This window comes from Engystomops pustulosus, chromosome 1 (assembly GCF_040894005.1).
Source record: "Engystomops pustulosus chromosome 1, aEngPut4.maternal, whole genome shotgun sequence".
In the NCBI taxonomy this organism is placed as follows: Eukaryota; Metazoa; Chordata; class Amphibia; order Anura; family Leptodactylidae; genus Engystomops; species Engystomops pustulosus.
Genome location: NC_092411.1, coordinates 152,113,704 through 152,133,650, shown reverse-complemented (window position 1 = coordinate 152,133,650; position 19,947 = coordinate 152,113,704). Strand labels below are relative to the sequence as shown.

General features: G+C 39.5%; 2 protein-coding genes across 2 annotated transcripts; one reads left to right on the top strand and one right to left on the bottom strand.

The window, feature by feature from the left end:
• Positions 1–5,677: 5,677 nt before the first annotated feature.
• Positions 5,678–14,435, top strand: LOC140064403 (serine protease ami-like). The gene is made up of 5 exons (XM_072111275.1): positions 5,678–5,826; positions 6,355–6,511; positions 7,905–8,043; positions 9,579–9,836; positions 10,996–14,435. The coding sequence occupies exons 1-5, from the start codon at positions 5,769–5,771 to the stop codon at positions 11,182–11,184; spliced, it is 801 nt and encodes a 266-aa protein (XP_071967376.1). The 5' UTR covers positions 5,678–5,768; the 3' UTR covers positions 11,185–14,435.
• LOC140064410 (myeloblastin-like) lies at positions 14,128–19,187 on the bottom strand. Its single transcript, XM_072111286.1, has 5 exons — positions 19,059–19,187; positions 17,254–17,407; positions 16,060–16,201; positions 15,713–15,946; positions 14,128–14,435 (listed from the first exon to the last, which is right to left on the bottom strand). The coding sequence occupies exons 1-5, from the start codon at positions 19,138–19,140 to the stop codon at positions 14,286–14,288; spliced, it is 762 nt and encodes a 253-aa protein (XP_071967387.1). The 5' UTR covers positions 19,141–19,187; the 3' UTR covers positions 14,128–14,285.
• Between the last annotated feature and the right edge of the window lie 760 nt (positions 19,188–19,947).

Below are 19,947 nucleotides of genomic sequence, written 5' to 3'. Positions count from 1 at the left end.
TCTTAGGCCAGCGGCACATGTGGCGTTTTGAACCTGTTTTTGGGCCATTTTTAAACAGTCCTTTAAAATACACATCAGTTTTTGACCTGTTTTACCAATTATCTTAATTAAAATGGGTCAAAAACCGATGCGTTTTCCAAAAACGCATCCGTTTTTGGAAAACGCATCCGTTTTTTTAACGGACTGCTTAAAAATGGCCCAAAAACGGGTTCAAAACGCCACATGTGCCGCCGGCCTAATATGCTGAGGAAATACAGGTCTCAAACAACTGACCACAATGAACAGTGCCTATGGAAACCACATCTCTGTATATCAGCCCATTGAAGTCAATTTGTCTCTGTGCTATCAATTAATTCAATGAATATCACATGGACACAAACAATATTCATGTACGTGTAACAAATAACATATTTCAAAAATCACTCATGTACTATAGAATACCAGATACCAAATAAAAGCATTGTGTGTGCATTGCTTACAAATATTTCTCTCCTAGCTTATACAAAGAAAATGTATAACAAACACAGTGGCCCACATTTATTAAAGCCCCTGCACCTGTTTTCTTGTATGATTTTTCACATTTTCAGTGCAAACTGGTTGCACATGTATTTATATACCCATCACAATATCACAACACGAAACCATGCAACGAAAGGTGCGTTCCGGTGCGCAGTCATCTCCTGTTCCCTAAAATATTCCCTAGTTTATCAACCCAAACAACCCCCTAATGGTTATTTTATATACAGACCCTCATCCCCTATGGATTTATTGGATACAGACCCTTTGGATCCCCCATGGATTCCTTATGTACAGCCTTATGTGGACCCCCTAGCAGCCCTGGGCCCCAGCACTTACTCAGGTATGCCCAGTACTGGCGCTGGACCCTGTTCACTCTGTCGGAGCAGGGGTCGCCAGATTCACATTTCCTGAATCTGACGCACTCTGCACTTATACACAGGCAAATTGCACATAGTGCAGTTTGCACTGTTTTTGATAAGTGTGGGCAAGTATATTGTGTGGCTTCAGGTCATCCATAGAATTAAAGAACCCATAAACTGCCCTAGAAAACCTCCATTACTGTTACAGTAAATAGTTCTGGTAAATGTAGTGTTTTTTCCCACATCATTGTCTGTGGCCTTCTGCCTATGTTTACTCTTTTGTGACTAATCCTGAAAAGACTTTAATCACAGTCATTTTTAGCAAATTTTCATATGTAAAAAAAGCTTTTGCTCTCTCCTTAGGGTCTGAGAGCTGGAGATCCGGTCTTGCTCTTGTGATCAGTCACTGCGGGATTCGCTGCAGACTCGAGACCTGCACCACCAAGCATCAAAAGTGGGCGCTCAGGATTGAGATAAACACAATGGGGCACATTTACTTACCCGGTCCAGTCGCGATCCAGCGGCGGGTTCTCCGGCGCTGATTCGGGTTCTGCCGGGATTCACTAAGGTCCGTGCGCCGATATTCACCAGGTGTCGCTGCTGCGCCGAGGTCCGCTGGAGTTCACCTGCTTTTTTCTGGTGTATGTGAGTGCTTGATTTTGCAACACAAATGGCTTTTTAAATTCCGCAATTTTTCCGAATCCTTCGGGTTGGCCGATGGCCACGCCCCCGACTGGGCCAAAAATCGATCGCGTGCGCCACAATCCCGTGAAATACAGCGCAAAGCGGAAATATTCGGGAAAAACCAGACGGATTCGCGGCTGTGGACCCTTAGTAAATGTGCCCCAATGCTCACACTCTTGTGCCCAGTAATTGTTAGAAATTCATATAATATATTATGTCACCAGTTTTTGAATGAAAACTGAAAACTCCTATGTCATCTTAAAAATTGGTTAAGCATATTTTTAAGGTTATTTTGGTGATTTTAGGACATTTTTCATGTTACTGTCTATAGTTTATAAAAAAACACCATTGGCAGTGGCAGAGAAGGTTGAACCCTGAGGAAGAGATACGTAGCTCTTGAAAACGCGTTCGGTGCGTGTTCACCTATGTCCCACTGTAACTTAGAGTGACGTCACTATTGACTTCCGACTCATTGTATGGTCGAGCCACCGGCCAGGGCTCCCACACTGAATCGCTCTGCTCTTGGACTGACTTCAAACTTGGCTCACAGAAAAAGGCATCTACTACATTGGATACCTACTATCCTTGTGGGACTATTCACACTGCGGAGTAACTTCCTGATCATCACCACCTCCTCAATTGAAGACTGTTTTAATCAGGTCCGTTACCCATTCAGCCAATACAGCCCTTCACTTCATATATCATTGTTTGCATCAGTAGTCACAGTCAGCGCAGGTTTATTGTTATTTTGTCTTCTATTGTGTTGTACACTTTTATGAGCTCGGGCGGCTCATATTATACCAGCAGCGACACCTATGCCATACCATTTATTCATATAGACCCCCGACTTTGCGCCAACGTCTCCCCTCTCTATAGAAAATACCATCATTACCTTTAATAGATGATGTCACTGCTGATTTACACCTTCTATCTGCCTAGAAAACTCTCCACAGACCTAAATGAATTAAAAAAGCGGAGAAGCTTTTATATAGCAAAATGTATGTAATAGAGAACTGATAGATAAAGGTAGTTGCACGGAATATTTTGTTCCCAGTTCTGATAATGAGATCTGTTCTCACTATCTCATTATCTGAAGAAGGGATTACTCATGAAATGTGTTATTTCTGTGATAAGAACTAAGTCTGCATTATGCTGATTCTATTAAAGGTAAAGGCATACCTCTGATTCAAAGGGGCTTTCTCAACTGAGGCATGCATACATCGTTCCCAAATGACAAACACACATCTATGATAACTGCAGTGATTATAGTTTTCAGATGTTTGTAGTAGCTGAAGACCCTTTTTCTGCAGGGGGATAAGAGAAAACCCAGTAATGATGATATTATAAAAATGTAAGGGGAGATTGGCTTCTGTGCCAGTTTTTGGAGTAGTTTTAGAAATAATTGCAATTTTTTGTGCGTAGCTTTACCAAAGCTTCTTGATGTATCTGGCTGGACAGGGGTGAATGTGACCTCTATCACATGCCGCCGCATCTCCCCCTTCATGTACAGGCTTTTTCTGTTATCTTTTAGGTCCCAGACTTGTACCTAAAACAGTGGGGCACATTTACTTACCCATCTGAGTAGCGATCCCCGAGGTGCGTTCCCCGAAGATGATGCATTGTGTCGCGATGCATGTAGATCCTGCGCCCGATATCCCACATGTGTCGCTCCCCGCTCAGGTCCGCCGGAGTTCACCACCTTCTTCTCAGTGCATGTAAGTGATAGGGCTTGCGACACAAATTTAAATGTTAAATCCCGCGCTTAATCCGACTCCGTCGGACCGTCCAACGGCCCACCCTCCAATTTGTGTCACATGAAAGCCAGCGCAATTGCGACACAATCTGATCGTGTGCAACACAATCCCCGGCGCTATCCCGGAAAAGTCGGGAAACCCAACAAATATGTGGCCGCGGGACCGCAGTTTTTTAATTATAAAACAAACCATTAAAGTAAAGGCCTACTCACTCAGACCGGCTACAACAGAGCATATTTGAGACAAACCACCATAACCCCCATATTCTATATTACTGCAGCATTTTTTAACCCCTTCCTGCTGAAGCCCTTTTTCTGTTTCTGTTTTTACTCCCCACATTCAAAGATCTGTAACTAAAGTGGACAATTCGTCGGGCCCATATGGCATAACGCCCTCGGTACTGCATAAGTTATGTACTGTGATAAACAGACCATTATTTCTAAAATGTGAAGTTTCATTAAGGACAGATTCTCTTCCACAGGAGTGGCGCACAGCAAAAGTGGTGCCAATATTTAATAAAAGGTCAAAGAGTGAAACAGGAAACAAAAGACCTGTGAGTGTAACTTCTGTTCTGGAGAAAGTATCTAACTGTACATAACCTTATAACCCAGCATCAGTATGGGTTTATTAGGGACCAGTCCTGTCAGACTAATCTGATAAGCTTCTATGAGGAGGTAAGTTCTAGATTGGGCCTGGGGGAGGCTGTGGATGTTGTGTATCTGGACTTTTCAAAAGCATTTAATACAATGCAGTATGAAAGGTTGGTACATAAAATGAGACTGGGACTAGGGCAAAATCTGTGGGTAATTTGGGTAAGCCTAGTAATAGAAAACAAAGAGTCTTCATTAATACGCATAGTCAGATTGGATTGCCGTTACCAGTGGGGTGCCACAGGGGTCAGTATTAGGGCCAATTTTTAAAAAATATTTTTATTAATGACTTCTTAGAGGGTTTACAAAGTAGATTTTCAATATTTGCGGATGATACTAAGCTCTGTAAAGTAATGAATACAGAGGAGGGCAGTATAACATTAAAGAGGGAGTTAAGGAAAATGGAGGCCAGGGCTGACAACTTAAGGATTAGGCCCTTTTTCATTTTTGTGTCTTTATTTTTCAAATCTATTACTTTTTTATTTTTCCATGTAAAGAGCTGTGTATGGGCTTGTTTTCCGCATAATAAATTGCACTTCATAGTGAAAATGATCAAAAAACACATTTGCACCATTTCTTGTGGGTTTGGATTTTACAGCTTTCGCTGCGCGCCCCAAATGACATGTCTACTTCATTCATTGGGTCAGTACGATCACTGTGATAACAAATTTGTATAGGTTTTATAATGTTTTCATACATGTACAAAAATTAAAAACTCCTGTACAAAAATAAAATTCTTCATTTTGCCGTCTTCTGGTGCTAATAACTTTTCATATTTTCAGAGCTGTGGGTGGTGTAATTTTTTTGAAACTTTTGATGACGTTTTCAATGCTTCTATTTTTAGGACTGTGCAACCTTTTGATCCCTTTTGATTAATTTTTTTATATTTTTCAAAATGGCAAAAAAGTGCCATTTACAACTTTGGGCACTATTTTCGGTTACAGGGATAAACGCAGTGATAAACAGTTATTATATTTTGATAGATCGGGCATTTTCGGATGCGACAATACCTAATGTGTTTATGATTTTACTGTTTACTTATATTTATATGACTTCTAGGAAATTATTTGAATTTTTAGGTTTTTTAATATAATTTTTTTACTTTTTTAATTTTTATTTTTTATAGCATGGTAATAAAACACATACATTTTCATATCAGACATTAGGGTATAATACTTTTACAGACATTTTGGCCTAAAAGACCTTTTTCAATATCTGCTACAGAGTGGTGTGTGCTGTGTTTACAATGGATTTCTGAACAGAGTCAAACTATTATGGTCAGTGATAAACTTTATTGGAGAATTCATAAATGCACCTGCTCCAGATTTCTGGTGGATTTGCGCCACAAAACAGTCTAAATGCTTTTGAACACATTTATCAAGGCTTTTAGACCAAGTCTAACATAGAACTTGACAACATTAAACTTTACCAGAATTCATCATCACAATGACTAGTGTTGTCCAACTCTGCACTGTCAGAGCCGGTGACACATTAATGAATTCCTCCCATATGTCCAAGCTCCTGGAAATTTAATGTCCAAAAGCAGGAAATATCATTTTGTATACATATACATCCTCAGATGAAATTCCTAATTTACTGGAGATTTCCTATGCAGATTCTGTGAAATAAGCTTCTTTAAAACATCATCCACAGTTTCTACCATTGTTCATAGTTTCCTGTTTACATAGAGAATAATACTGTCAGCAAAGGAAGGTGTGATAAGGCAGGGGAGATACCACAGCATTATATATACTGGGAAGATTATCTGGAATAGTCAGAGAGAGTTACACCTGCAATACGTCATGGCTGTGCCCAAACTTCTGTCTGCTTTGGTAGTCCTCCTGTGTAGTACATGTTATGGTAAGTCTATCTATCTATCTATCTATCTATCTATATATATCATATGTCATTGTGTCTATGTATTACTGATAAAAAAAAATTCTGTTTTGAACCGTATGTGGTGTAGCAGTCTCCATACTAGTGAACATTTAAGTCTTTTGCTGTGTTACATTGTGATTGCAGTTTGTTATGTTTATATTACTAGGTGCTGTTACTTTTCTTTATGTAAAGTTGAATTGACATACTATAGCGACAGGTTGTTAGGAAGCACAGCTCGCACAAAGGCATGAGAACATATATAGGATTCCATAATGTAAAAAGTCGGAAGAATTGTTTGACTAAATGAGCAATAGCTCTGAGGTTTGAAAGGGGGTAGGAAAGCCAACTCACCAAAACACAGAGGAAAAAGTATATAAAAATAACAAGGTATTTCAAGACACAACCTCAAAAGCATAATAGTGTAATAACTTCAATTAAATACCACACTTTTAAATACCATATATTTAAATACCATATTTGTAAATAATCCCTTGTTTTCTTTCCTGTTAGAGTGTGCCCCACGTGGTCGCATCCTTGGGGGAAGTGAGTCCGCCATATACTCTAGACCGTATATGGTGTCATTGCAATTGGATGGAAGCCACTTATGCGGTGGACTACTAATCTCTGATGAGTGGGTACTGAGCGCTGCACATTGTAAACCAGACAGGTAAACACTTGTGCTTATCTTCTGATAATGGTTGTGATCATTTAGACTTTACCCTGAAGTGTAGATAAAATGTGTTGTAATAATACCAAACTCACAAGCAGAAAAACACAAAGAGATTGCAAGATTATTTTTTGATGTTAATAGATGAAACCCCTGTATTCTGTAATGCCTGTACACCCCTCTCCATCCAGTGAACAAAGCAGGACAAGGGCAAGATACATATTGTTAAGGAGATCGCACTGGATTCGGACACCATCTTAACTACTGTCCGTCATTTTAAGTATTAGCCAGGGGTCACGCCGGGGGTCAAGCACTGTCCAGTTAATGTCATGCTTCAAACTTCATTTTATGTACCGTATTTTTCGCCCTATACGGCGCACCGGACTATAAGGCGCATTAGTCCGATGCGCCTTATATATGTAATAATTCCATATATAAGGCGCATCGGACTATAAGGCGCGGGGTCCGGGGGCGTGGCGGAGGTCCGGGGGAGACCCGACGGGACGCGACGCCGAGACGCGACGGGGAACGCGGGGAAGGTGAGCGGGGAAGGGGAGGTGGAGGAGGGCAGCGGACCATACTTACATAGGTCCCCGCTACCGGAGACAGCAGATCTCCAGCGGGAACTGCAGACCACGCGGCAGAAGTTGTTCGTCACCATGAAATGGGGGGAGGGAGGGTGTTTGAGCCCCAGATAAAAATCTCTAACACATATTAAGCCGCATCATTTTAAGATTAAGGGCACTTAATTTGTATCTTTCCCGAAATGCATCAGTGGTGACACATACATGCCAATTATCAATATGAATCGATACACAAAGAAGATTTAGCCACAATGTCAGGATTTTCTTCCTTTTTAAATGCAGTCCAGGCAGTCATAGTCCTGTGGCATAGTGAATCCTTTATTGAAGTTCAGCTGATTATGGAGTCGGTTGGAGAGCTGTTCACATTTTTCATTGTTATAAAGTTTTTCCACATGTAAATCTTGCATCGAAAAAGAAGCATGATAAACCAGAGACACTTACTCATATACCCAGGCACTGTCACTGTGGTAATCTTATTATATTTGTTATCCATGGCCTCCTTACTTTTTACATAAGCAAATTTACAAAGCCCCCCCATGCTTTAGATTTACAGGTTTCTACACTTCCCCACCCTCCCCCATGCTCTTCCAGCACTTCTCCCCTTGCTTTACCTGATGTAATCTCACTACAGCAGATTCAGCACACAGTGGGAGTGGGAAGTGCTCCTTGCACAGCTTAAACTGTGTAACAGCTTGCAAAGTTACAGCATGGGTAGGCTCTGGTAATGCCTATAAATTATCAAATGACTATAAATTATATTAAGAAAATGTCAGTAAAGATAAAATAACAAGCCAACCTCTCTTTTCCAGTGATAATAAAACTCTGCAAGCTGTCCTGGGAGCTATTTCTCTGTCTGACCCTAAAAAGTTAGTTTATGATATTGACATCCAGATTATACATCCTCAGTATAACCGTACTACCAAGCACCATGATTTACTTCTTCTGAAGGTAAGGCCAGTACTTACTATAAAGTTATCCATACCTTAAAGGGAACCTGTGACCAGGGACCTCATTTTCACTAAAGACAGGTTGCAGAAGCCCATTACACCTGCAGTGCAAATATGTCTTTCTGCCTTTTCTAAGCATTTGTATTACAATATAATTGTGTTTTTTAACTTACCTTGCACCCTGAAAAAATCCTGGGGTAGTCACAGGGGCTGGACTTTGGTTTGGATGAATTTCAAAAAACAACATGTGCCTTGTCTTTGTTACTCCCTCCTCAGGTCTTAGCCCCCACCGTTGTGCTCCTGTACAGCTCCTCCCTCCTGCTCCTTCTCAGAGGTCACAGCCTGGTGAGAGGACATCATTGGAGGAGGGACAAGCTGTAGAGGAGCACAAAGATGGAGGCAGCATGCAGCTCAGAAAAGTCACATGTTGTTTTTTGAAATGCATCCAAACCAAAGCCCAGCCTCTGTGACTACCCCAGGATTTTGTCAGGATGCAAGAGTAAGTTATAAAACACAATTATATTGTAATGCAAATAATTAAAAAAGGCAGAGAGGCATATTTGCACTGCAGGTGTTATGGGCTTTTATAATCTGTCTTTAGTGAAAATGAAGTCCTGGTGACAGGTTCCCTTTAAGCATGACCATTAGAAAATGTACTCGTATAGAGTGATATATTCCTGATATGGCATCTGATGGAATATTTTAAGAGTTTTCATGTATGATTTTGTGATTGCCTTGGAAATAAGTGTTCATAAGAAGAGAAAAGAAGCTGGCACTCACCCAGTTAAAACTTCAAGGCTTTATTTCTTCAAGATAAAAGAGACATCGTTGCGGGAGGGAAGAAGTATGTACAGCAGGAGCCCACAAAAAAGGCGACGGTCCGTTTCGCGCTGTAACAGGATTAAGCGCTGTTACAGCGCGAAACGGACCGTCGCCTTTTTTGTGGGCTCCTGCTGTACATACTTCTTCCCTCCCGCAACGATGTCTCTTTTATCTTGAAGAAATAAAGCCTTGAAGTTTTAACTGGGTGAGTGCCAGCTTTTTTTCTCTTCTTATGAACACTTGTTTTGATGCCACTATTGCTTTACCCAAGCTAGAGCACCACCCCAGCATTCATACGGACAAGACCCCTGCAACACACTCTTTCCCCTTTGTGCAAAGCGCAATCTTTTGCCAGAAACCTGCAAATGTCCGTCTAAGTGCAGTGCCCCCCTATGTTCTCTTTTACAGTGCCTTGGAAATAAGGTCCAGGTTTAGGACATGTACGGTACGCATAAATCTCTCCATTACTCTAATGATAAATAATAGAATTCTAAAAACATTACTAAAATTATTTATGTTATTTAACATAACCGTCAAATACACTTCGCCAAATAGCATATTTGGCAGTGTAGACCACCTGATGGTCTGAAATTTGCATGGTTACACCTTGGGTATGGTAACTTGGAGATACAACAGTCACTCAAGTTTACCCTAGTTTAAAAAACTACACAGATATGAAATATATACATTTATGCTTATTCTTTTTCTACAAAGCTACCTGTCAAGGTTCCACTCAGCAAATCAGTAAGTCCTTTACATTACCAAATGGAAGATATTGAGATAGAAGAAAAAACACCTTGTCTGGTCGCTGGCTGGGGAAAAATCAAGCGCACTGGAAAGAAACCAGACACGTTACATGAAGTATTGGTCCCAGTGATCAGCCGACAGACATGCAACCGTCGGGACTACTATTATGGAGATATCACCACCAACATGATATGTGCGGGGGACAGCAAACGGGATTCATGTGAGGTGAGCTTAACTAGAAATGTGTCACATTGAAACTTTTGTGTTTGACCTTTTTTTATGCAATATGTTGTATATTTTAGGCTTGGTCACATCTCAATTTTGGCACGCATTTAGGGGGTCATAAATTATGGCCTTTATCATGGAAAACTGGTGCCACATATTAGTGTTTTCTGACATTCTCAACCTGTTCTATTTTTGGACGCAAAATTTTGGCGCCGCTTGTGAATCCACCAGTTTTCCGGTGCTTCTATATTTCCAACACATTTTTTTGGCACAGCTTGTGGCGCAAAAAGATAGAAGCTCAAAGCTGGTCCAGGGAGCACTAAACCTTTTAGTCCAAGCACTAATTCATTAGTTTCTTGCTCCACAAACTTATATCCCACTGAAAAAAAATAACACGGGCCCTGTGCCAAAAAAAATAAATGCCCCTTTTAGTGTGTACAATAGGAAATCTTCCATAAACATGTCCATAAACTTATACTGAAAGACTATGAACCTAATGGGATGATAGAGAAATGGAAAAAATATTTTTCACTTTATAGGGCCTATGCCCTATATAAATAAATGTTAAGACTGTGATCAACAAAGAATGCCAAATATTATCAAAGTTGAAAAGAAGGAAAGTTGGCACTCACCAAATCTTCTTTATTCATCTTAAAAATTGGCCTAGGAAACAAGAGAGAGAGTTGATGGTAGGGATGTGTTTCGTTTTGCACTAGTCCTAGCACTTCATCTTGCCTTAACCTAAAGGCAAGAACCTGAAGGCAAGATGAAGTGCTAGGACTAGCTCGAAACAACTCGTCCCTGTAAACGCATCCCTACCATCAACTCTTTATCCTGTTGTGTAAGCAGAGATTTTAAAGATGAATGGATAAAGAAGAATTTTTTACAGAATTGGTGAGTGCCAACTTTTCTTCTCTTCTACTTTGCTAATCTTAGAAGATAACTGTACACGGACTATCCTTATCAGTTAGTGCACCACATTAAATACAAATCTTGTCATTCCTGCGAGAAAGGCTGTTTATACTCAGATTGCACATATAACCTGTGAATGCGGACTATTAATAGTGCCCCTCCATACACTCTTTACTTTTTGTTTATGCCTTATATTATGCCATAAGTATAAATGATATATACTATTTTACATTTTTCTATTTATCAGGGTGACAGTGGCGGACCATTGATATGTGAGGGAGTGGCCACAGCTATAGTGTCTTCTGGATTCAGCGTCTGCGGCAATCAAAGACGTCCAGGAATATATACACTCATTTACCCCTATAAACAATGGATAAACAATACCATGCATAATAATACCATGTTAACCATGCCTATTCCAACTGTTACAATTTAAGTGATGCAAATAGTGGATCCTTTAACACAATATATTGTTATACTCTGCTGCTGTTAATTAAAGAGCTTTTCATCAGAACTGTCAGTAATCACAGTATGTAGCAGTACCATATGATTAATGTGTAATTGAGGTACTGTGTAGAGTTGTGGTGCTGCATTATTTTGTAAGGTCCACCTAAAGACATGCCTCCTAAAAAGAACTCTGCTTCTATTTTCACACTCAGTACTAAGGCCGGCACAACCGTTTGTAGTCTGCGAAAATCTTCTGTCGTTGTTACAATTCAGCACTGCTATTTTGCAGGGAAGAAGGGATTCCTTGCATCATATATCTCTGTGATGCACTGAGCCCCATCCCCTGCACTCTGCTCAGTCTGTGATATCCAGCCAGTACACAGTTAAGGGGAGATGTATTAATATGTCAGTTTTTAGACTAGTGCAGAGTAGAACTAGATAGTTCTCTGCTGAGCCAGATTAAACAATAGGCCACATTTACTAAAAACAGTGCAAAATGGGCAGTTTACCTGTGAAGTATGCAGGGTGCGATTTGTGGGATCAATCTGGCACTCCCTGCACTCCTCCAACAGGCTGCACCAACTGTTTTTTGATGCACCTTTAACATAGGTGGTGCAACACACTTCTGTCGGACTTTGCATGTTAAATGTGGTGCACGATCTGACTGTGCAACGAAAAGGCCCTTTCATTGCAACAATTTGTGTCGCATCGGGAATAGTGCAGCCACGACATAAATGAGTTGTGTGTGACACATATGTGGTGTGGACACTTCTTAACTATATTTGCAAGCAGTTTGCACATAAAAGAACGTGCAAAGTCTGACAGAAAACTGGCTCAGTAAATCTTGGCCAATATATTGGCTGTTGGATGATCAATCTGGTGCAATATAATCTGTTTTGCTTCTTATTTGTCTTTGCTTATGAAAAAAAAACAACAACTTTTTTTTCCATTGGTTAGAAAACATAACAACTGGTTTCCCAGCCTCATCATTAAAACAATGGACCTGTCATTAGTTTATTTTTTTTTGCGGAGCCATAGACTTTTATTGCATTCCGCAATCCGCATCAGTGATAAACAACGACAATACTTCTGCCACGGACAGCGGAAAAAGCCAATATGAAAACAATACCAGTGTGAAAGATTCCTAAGACTGGTGAGTCATACTTTTCACCTCAGATTAGTTGGTCTAGTTTCCTGTGCCGTTATATTGAATTTTATGGTGCACAGACTGAATTTTGTGGTACATGGGTTATTGTCTGTCGAAGCCAACCAACATTTTACTGAGGCCAAACCCCCGTTTCAGAAAACTAATGTTAAAATGGGCTAAGACCCTCAGCTAATGTGGAGCATTACTCCAGTATCCTGGCATAGACAGATTGATACATCTCCCCCGTCTGTTTTTCCTGGGCGGACATCGGTCGTGTGTACAGAGTTTTTGTCTTAAATGAGAAGTAGCCTGCAGTAGATTGTTGCAGCTCAGCCGATGTAGAGTCCAGCTTGTCCATGTCTCGGATCCTGAACAGACCAATGCGATTCAACAAATAGTGAGTAAATAAATCCAGCGTGCGCAGCGTATTATGGGTACAATGTCCATAAATTACTCAGCCATGAGTAAGAGTGTTGGAAACACGTTGGCCGGCAATTGCTGCACATTTTATTCTGATAATCTTATGTCATGGCATTTTTTTACATTATGGTTTTTTTATGAAATGGACATTGTATCCCAAATAAAGTTGGTGTTTTTATGCAATATTCGGCTGATCACACTGGATTCATTTACTCACTTTTTGTCCTAAATGTCTTTTATTCCTTTATTCAGCAAAATCTGAAGCTTTTGATACATTTAATACTATCTGCATAGTGAATGGTGGCAGTCAGACTGCTAGAACTAAGTTTAGGAAAGCAGGTACATTGCTGTTCGATTTCCTGTCTGTGGTTGTCCTGGAAATAGCTGAGAACTGTATTCAGCTTTCTTTGGTTTTCCCATGGAGAAGGAACATGGGGGCATCATGGGAGGCAGGAGGAGGTCCAGGTGAGGTAGACACATGTTTAGGGCTATTCCTGAATTGGGAGCACTGGTTTGTCACATTTACAGAATGAACTGAAATATATCACTGTAGGGTCTATGAGTAGGAGAATAACAAACTATGTCACAACATTGCTTTTATGTAATAATACAGGCAGTCCCTGGGTTACATACAAAATAGGTTTGTTCTTAAGTCGAAACTGTATATTTTATATGGTAGATCCAGACAAAAAAAAAAATTGTCACAGTCACAATTGGAGTTTTAAAATTTTTTGCTGTAATTGGACCAAGGATTATCAATAAAGCTTCATTACAGACACCTTACAGCTGATCATTGCAATCTGGGACTATAGTAACATCCAGAGAGCTTCACCAGAGGTCACAGTGGGCAGAGGGGGTCATCTGTAATTCGGGAGTCCTTAAGTAGGTGACCACCTATAAATAAAAGGGTAAAATCTAGATTTCAAAATGTGCAGTTAAAAACATACCTCAAAGCTACTTGGGAGGTATCATTTTTATCTGCATATTTTGAACTCATATTTTGAACTGCGCTAGGATCTGGCGTAGGCTATAGCTAGTGTACTGGCACGGACCCACTCTGTGACCCGGCAAGGCCCATTAGACACCACTCTACGCTACCTTTCCTTGGAGGTGGTGTAGTGAGGGAAATAGTTGCAATTAATTGCATTGCATCGAGAATTGGGACTATGACATTCCAGCCTTGATAAATCTCCTTTTCAATTTATTATTGAATAAAAGCTATGTTTTAACATTATTCCCCTAGTTGTACACTCTACAGTGATATATTGAACAATTAACAAGAGTTAGACATTTTAGGATTGCTGCAAATTGCTGGATTCCATACCATTTTTTTATTGAAGGTAGTTAAGAAAATGGAAACAGACATAACATGATAACAAAGTATTTATTGAGGAAACAAGTCTGAAATACACATCTTGTTATGATGAGGTCAAATGATATAAACTATGTAATGCCCCATAATGGGGGTTCATGGTTTAATTGTTGAATTTTCTAGTGGGGCAGAAAGGAGCTTTCTGAACTTGTCAGCCACTTATGGAGCGATCTATGAAGTCTCGAAAGAGAGCGACTCGAGAGAAGAAATCAGGTGCAACCCCATTTCCACAGCTTCCGATTATGAAAGAAGATATGCCTTGAATGACCCCATTGCACACCAGAGGTCCCCCCGAGTCACCCTGAAAAATAAAGTGTGCATTAAAACCAAGTAATTTCACATTCATATAACTATTGCAGGCAGCAATTGACAGCTGTCTTTGTATGCACACTGATATAATGAAAGTATCAGTATATTAATGTGCTTTCTGATAACATACTGCCTGCAGATAGGACACTTTCTACAATCTACTCAGACCCATCTGCTCTATCACATACTGCCAGATATACCTACATTTCTATGGTGATATGTTACCATTAACAACACCATTCAATTATGTAGAAAATAGTATGGGATAAGACCTTTTTTGCACCACCCTTTCTTTGTATATGGTACCATGCATCCTAAGTAGATATGAGCAGAGGGTGTCACCTCTAGAACAGTGTGTTGTCTGGTCAGTGCAATATAAGCAAAGCAATGTTTCATAAAAAGTTCAAACTTTTTCTAATATAATATGGCACTTGTCAGGATGCCAATAATCAAGGCTTTCCTATTGCTGTACACTACACATAGAGACACTATCTTTAGGACACAGTAGTAGGGCATTAAATATGGATGCAATATGTAATAATGTGGGAACCGAAATCAGCACTGTATAGAGAAGGGAAGTAAATATTTGGGCACTGACCTATTAATGTGTTCTCAATGAATTAAATATGAATTTGATGCTTTTGGATCAAAGATCTTTTTTTTATTGAATTTAATTTATCACTATTTCTTTCAGTTAAAAATTCTCAACCATTTGTCTTACAGAGTTTGCATTTTTTTTCATGCAGTGCAGACTGCTCACTCCCTACTCAGTAGTAATGTCTGATTAAAGATTCACTTTTAGTTTTTGTTAGTTTTATTTCATTTGGTTGTAAAGATTTAAACTTAGGCAGTGATGCTTTTGTCCGTCTGATGGATATTGTGAAAGTGAATGCATGTGCATGCATACAGATATGAAAACAAACAGTGGAGAATGTTTGATTAGAACTGATAACAAAATTAGCTTGATTGGACTATAGATGCTCTTCAATAAAACTAAAATGTGATACAAATGTGTCCATATCCTTAAAATATGGGCGTCATATTAAGTACACTCACCGCATACTAGTTCAAGTCAGACATGGAGGACCATGTCTGTGTACAATTTCTGCACCATTTGTAGTTAGGACCCAATAAATATGCTAAATAGTCGAATTGATGTGTCATACTTGTAATCATATCAACAGCAATACGTAAAAATGTTGATAAGTTTTTGATTTCCAATTCCAGTGGTCAGAGGGAATCTTAGTTAAGTTTCCTTTTGTTACTTACAAAACATATTCCAGCCTGTCGCATGAATACTCCGGTGCATATGTTGTTGCGACGACATAAATCGCTTCCGGTCACTGTGACGTTGAGCTCCTGAAGACGGTCTGGAATCCTTGCCTGGGTCCCCAATCGCCCCCATCCTGAAGTGATACATTGGGTTCCAGCAGGGACTGTCTCATTGACCCGAGGTAATGCAATCAAATTAACTCTTGAGTTCAAAGTTACTCTCCGATCAAGCTTCGTGAAGAAGAGAAAACAAAAACACACATTCATTAGTCAATTATTGCTTAAAGCGTTAGCCTATTAAATAATGTTGTCTCCTGTAAATAGAAGTATTGCTTCTCTCTCACCTGTAAAATAATTATATCATTTTCAAGGGTCTGTGGATTAAAGCCACTTTCGAAAACTCTAGCAATTCTAAATGTTTGTCTGGAAGCCTCGCTGCTACGGAGAGAATGAGCCCCCAATACCACTGTAACTTGGTTTGGGTTTCTAAGTGTTAAAAGAAAAAATACTATTCAGCTTTTATTATTTTTTATAATTTTTTGACAAAACAAGAACCAGATAAGAAACCCCTTATAAGGGAAAACATTAGGTGCAAAACATGTTATATAAAGCAAAAAACTAAGAATGGTAATAATCAAGCCAGCAAAGACAAGGAGGGGGGGGGGGCAGGGGAAGACAGCAGGGGTACCAAGTGTACCAGTCAGAACTCCCTTAATTGATTTTTTTCTGCAGTGTTTCTGTGACCACACCTGGGTCTACGATCTGCTTGAGGCTGTATTGACAGTCAAGCTCCTCACTGAGCAGGGGGGGTGTCACAAGTGTCAATTGGAGCGACAGGTGGCTGGAGCAATCATATGCAGGGGTGGTGTACAGGCCCTTCATTTATATTCACCTGTCTGATCATTAAGTGCCTTATTCTTGATACCCTTACTTTTGCTTGTTTCATTCTTTTGCTTGCTGACTCTGTACCGTGTAACCATCTTACTTCTGACCTAGTTAGTTTGACTTTGCCTTTAAGTTTTATGTGTTTGTCTTCAGTTCTGTTGCTGTGCACTTAGATACTGCTGCCCAGTTGCCACCTGTGGTTTAGTGCAAGGCTGTGGGAGTAGGCAGGTACAGAGGTTGTGGGAGGCTCAGGAATCCCACTTTTTCACCCCTATTGTGACAGTATCCCTAAAGTTTTCTATGAGATACCATTGGGTCGGAGTGAAGAGCACAATTAGCTACATCCACTCCCAATGTGACAAGTAATCAAGATGCATTAGATATTTATATTGTACCATAATGTAATGTGGTTTGGGGATGGTAGGCTGTAGCCATTACTGGAAAATTCAGCATTTCGTTGCCAAGCAAATTTCATGGAACAACTTACAGAAAAAAAATACAGAAGGGGAAGTGTTTTTAGCAATGTAGTGAAAAGATGGTTCATGGGGTTCAGCAGGGCATTGCATACCCAAAGCAAGTGACACATTGCCTGGATCTGTCCCTATGAATCCAAAGCCCCAGTATGAAAGGCCATTATTTGTTAAATTACTTACGTGTCTGACAGACAGTGTGCAGCTGTCATTATAAATTGCCGAGCAATGAGGGATCCCCCACAGAAATGCTGCCGTCTTATTTGAAGAGACGCAATGTAGGGATGAGAGTTAGGAACAGCTTCCCTCCCTCCAACAATTTCAGTATGAAAATTTCCTAAGACAATCAGTTTGTTAAAATTACAGACATCATATACAGTAAATGATAGATAGTTTGAAAAGCATTAAGAACTCAATTTACACTTCAAGCCCTTCCTCAAAAATATAAAGCATTAACTTTTATTTTCCTCAGACAATTATAGTGTTGAAAAAGAAAATTGACTACCTTACTTCTACAACTTTACATTATAAATAAAATAGTCCTGTAACCAATCCCATAGTGGGTTACCATGGTGGCCGGAGGGCATACAAGGGTCCTAAATAGTTTTTTATTTGCAGGCCATGCTACTTGTGTGGCATAATAATTGTCATTACTGCATAGATTCCTAACTATTCCAAAGAATCATCTATGCAATGATTGGGGCTTTAAAGGGACACCAGGTTTTACTCCACTAAACTGCCGACCCCATCAGGGAGGGGATGAAATGTCCTTTCTAGAATTCCCTCTTTTATTTGAAATCTCCCTCCTGTTTACAAGAAAAAAATACCTCTTAAATTCAGGCAAATATGACGTTTCTCATGCCATTTTCACATTAGATGAGTCAAGTTTAGTGGTTGCAGGGGAAGTATCACTTCAAAAACTTCTGTTCTACAGCACCTACAGACAAGAATCTCATCTTTAAGATTACATAAGGTGTATGGTTCTGTGAGCTACAAAACTGGACTTACAGGAACCATAACCCTGATCCGAAAGATGAGATTGTTATCTTTAATGTAACATAACAAGCATGTTTCTAGGTACTATAGAACAGAAAATAGGGGTTTCTGGACTAACAGTACTCCGCAACCACTAAACTTGACTCACCTCACATGAACATAGGATCGGAAGAGTCATATTTGCCTGACTTTGGGGGAGATGTTTATAGGTAAATGAGAGACATTTCACATAAAATAGGGATTTCTAGAAAGGACATTTCATACCCTACCTGAGAGTGCTAGTAGCATAATGGGGTAAAATATGGTTATGGTTCTCTTTAAGTCCCCCTTAGAGTCTTTTAAAAAGTGAAAAACATTTAACAAAGTTTAGATTAAAAAAAATATTAAAAATGATATATATTCAATATAAATCATTTATGCTGCATGGTAAAAAAAACTATTGCATTTTTTTATCGATTTATAAAAATAACTATTGCATATTTTTTACCCATTTATAAAAATAATGCAGTAAGTTATACATACCCTAAAATGTGACAAAAAAGGAAAGATTTATGGAAAACTTCTTGGAAAGTAGTGAAAAAGGATTGTTGTGCAAGTATGAAAAAATGCATATTTGGCATTGTTATACAGAGATTAAAAACGTAAACAGATAAAAGAAAAAAGGCAGAATTGATGTTTTTTTATTTCCCCAAACCTATTAATAAACTTACACATCCCAGTAATGTGCCAATATAAAATACAACTGACTCTTAGAATGTAATGAAAAAAATAAGGATTTTTGATGCCCAAAGAGAAAAACAACCTAGAACTCTAGAATTAGATCCCTATTATTACCAGTTCTGATTTTCCACTAACCTGTATCATCTATTGTTTATATCATTGTGTATCACAGAATATTGAACAGAAATAAATTGAATCTAATAGGCTTCCAAGTGCATAATGTCAGTAATTTTACTACTAACTAAACCAGCTTTTTGCATAATAATACTCACCTCCATCCACCTGAAATATGCCAAGGGCTACTATTATGGTGAAGAGATGATCCATGTTAGTGATGAGTTTCAAATCGATCATCCTCTTAAGTTGTGTGCATTTATAATTGTCTGTCAACGGTTCAGGTTACACAAGGGAGTTGTGTTACTAAACTACATTGAGAAAGAAATAACTGTACAGGACAAAGAAAAGGAAATTGGGAATTAAGAAAATGTGAACACCAAAGTGACTGTGCAATTGCCAGTTGCTTTAAGACAAATACAATTATGACATATGACAATTATTAGGATTTAACCTGTGGAGAGCTGTGCATTACAATGTTATGGACATGACAGTGCTATATTTTTAGCTCTATCCTGAAGCTATTCAAGATGGCATCTGAAGTACATCTACCCCCCCCCCCAAACTGACTTCAGGAGTGACCTCAAAGAAGAGTACATTCTGTACCAGGCACCTGGTAGAGGCCCATGCATACTTCTATTCTACTGACATTGCAATGCTATGCTGGGTTTGCCAGGCACCATCGAGGTGTCACCACATGTTGCTGGTCTCCAGAAGGGCTGGTAAGGCAGGGTGCACCCCAATGGGAAATAAGTCCAGAGAGTCATGGTCTGCAGTAAACAGTTACCCTTTTTACTGAACAAACTCAGGTGCCTAGACTAGCTTTCCCTCTCTTTCTCAGAAGGCTGGTACGTTGGCCAAAGGCTTGGAGTCAGGGTCAATGGCAGGGTTACCCTTATCTCAGTTTTTTTCCTCTGGTTCTTCATGTACACTGGCAATCTTCTCCTCCAAGCTGTGTCCTAACTGCCAAAGTCATGCCCCTTTGCATATGGCTCCGGGGTGACTTTTTGCATGCATAACTTTATAATGATTTGATTTTGAGCAGAG

Bases quoted from the DNA above. Each gene is read 5' to 3' on its own strand.
- LOC140064410 (XM_072111286.1), bottom strand. From the start codon at position 19,140: ATGATCGATTTGAAACTCATCACTAACATGGATCATCTCTTCACCATA. The intron at 15,947-16,059 runs GTGAGAGAGAAG...TTCTTCACGAAG, and splicing joins ATGATATAATTATTTTACAG to CTTGATCGGAGAGTAACTTT. The intron at 14,436-15,712 runs GTAAGTAACAAA...TTTATTTTTCAG, and splicing joins GACAGGCTGGAATATGTTTT to GGTGACTCGGGGGGACCTCT.
- LOC140064403 (XM_072111275.1), top strand. From the start codon at position 5,769: ATGGCTGTGCCCAAACTTCTGTCTGCTTTGGTAGTCCTCCTGTGTAGT. The intron at 5,827-6,354 runs GTAAGTCTATCT...CTTTCCTGTTAG, and splicing joins CCTGTGTAGTACATGTTATG to AGTGTGCCCCACGTGGTCGC. The intron at 6,512-7,904 runs GTAAACACTTGT...TCTCTTTTCCAG, and splicing joins GCACATTGTAAACCAGACAG to TGATAATAAAACTCTGCAAG.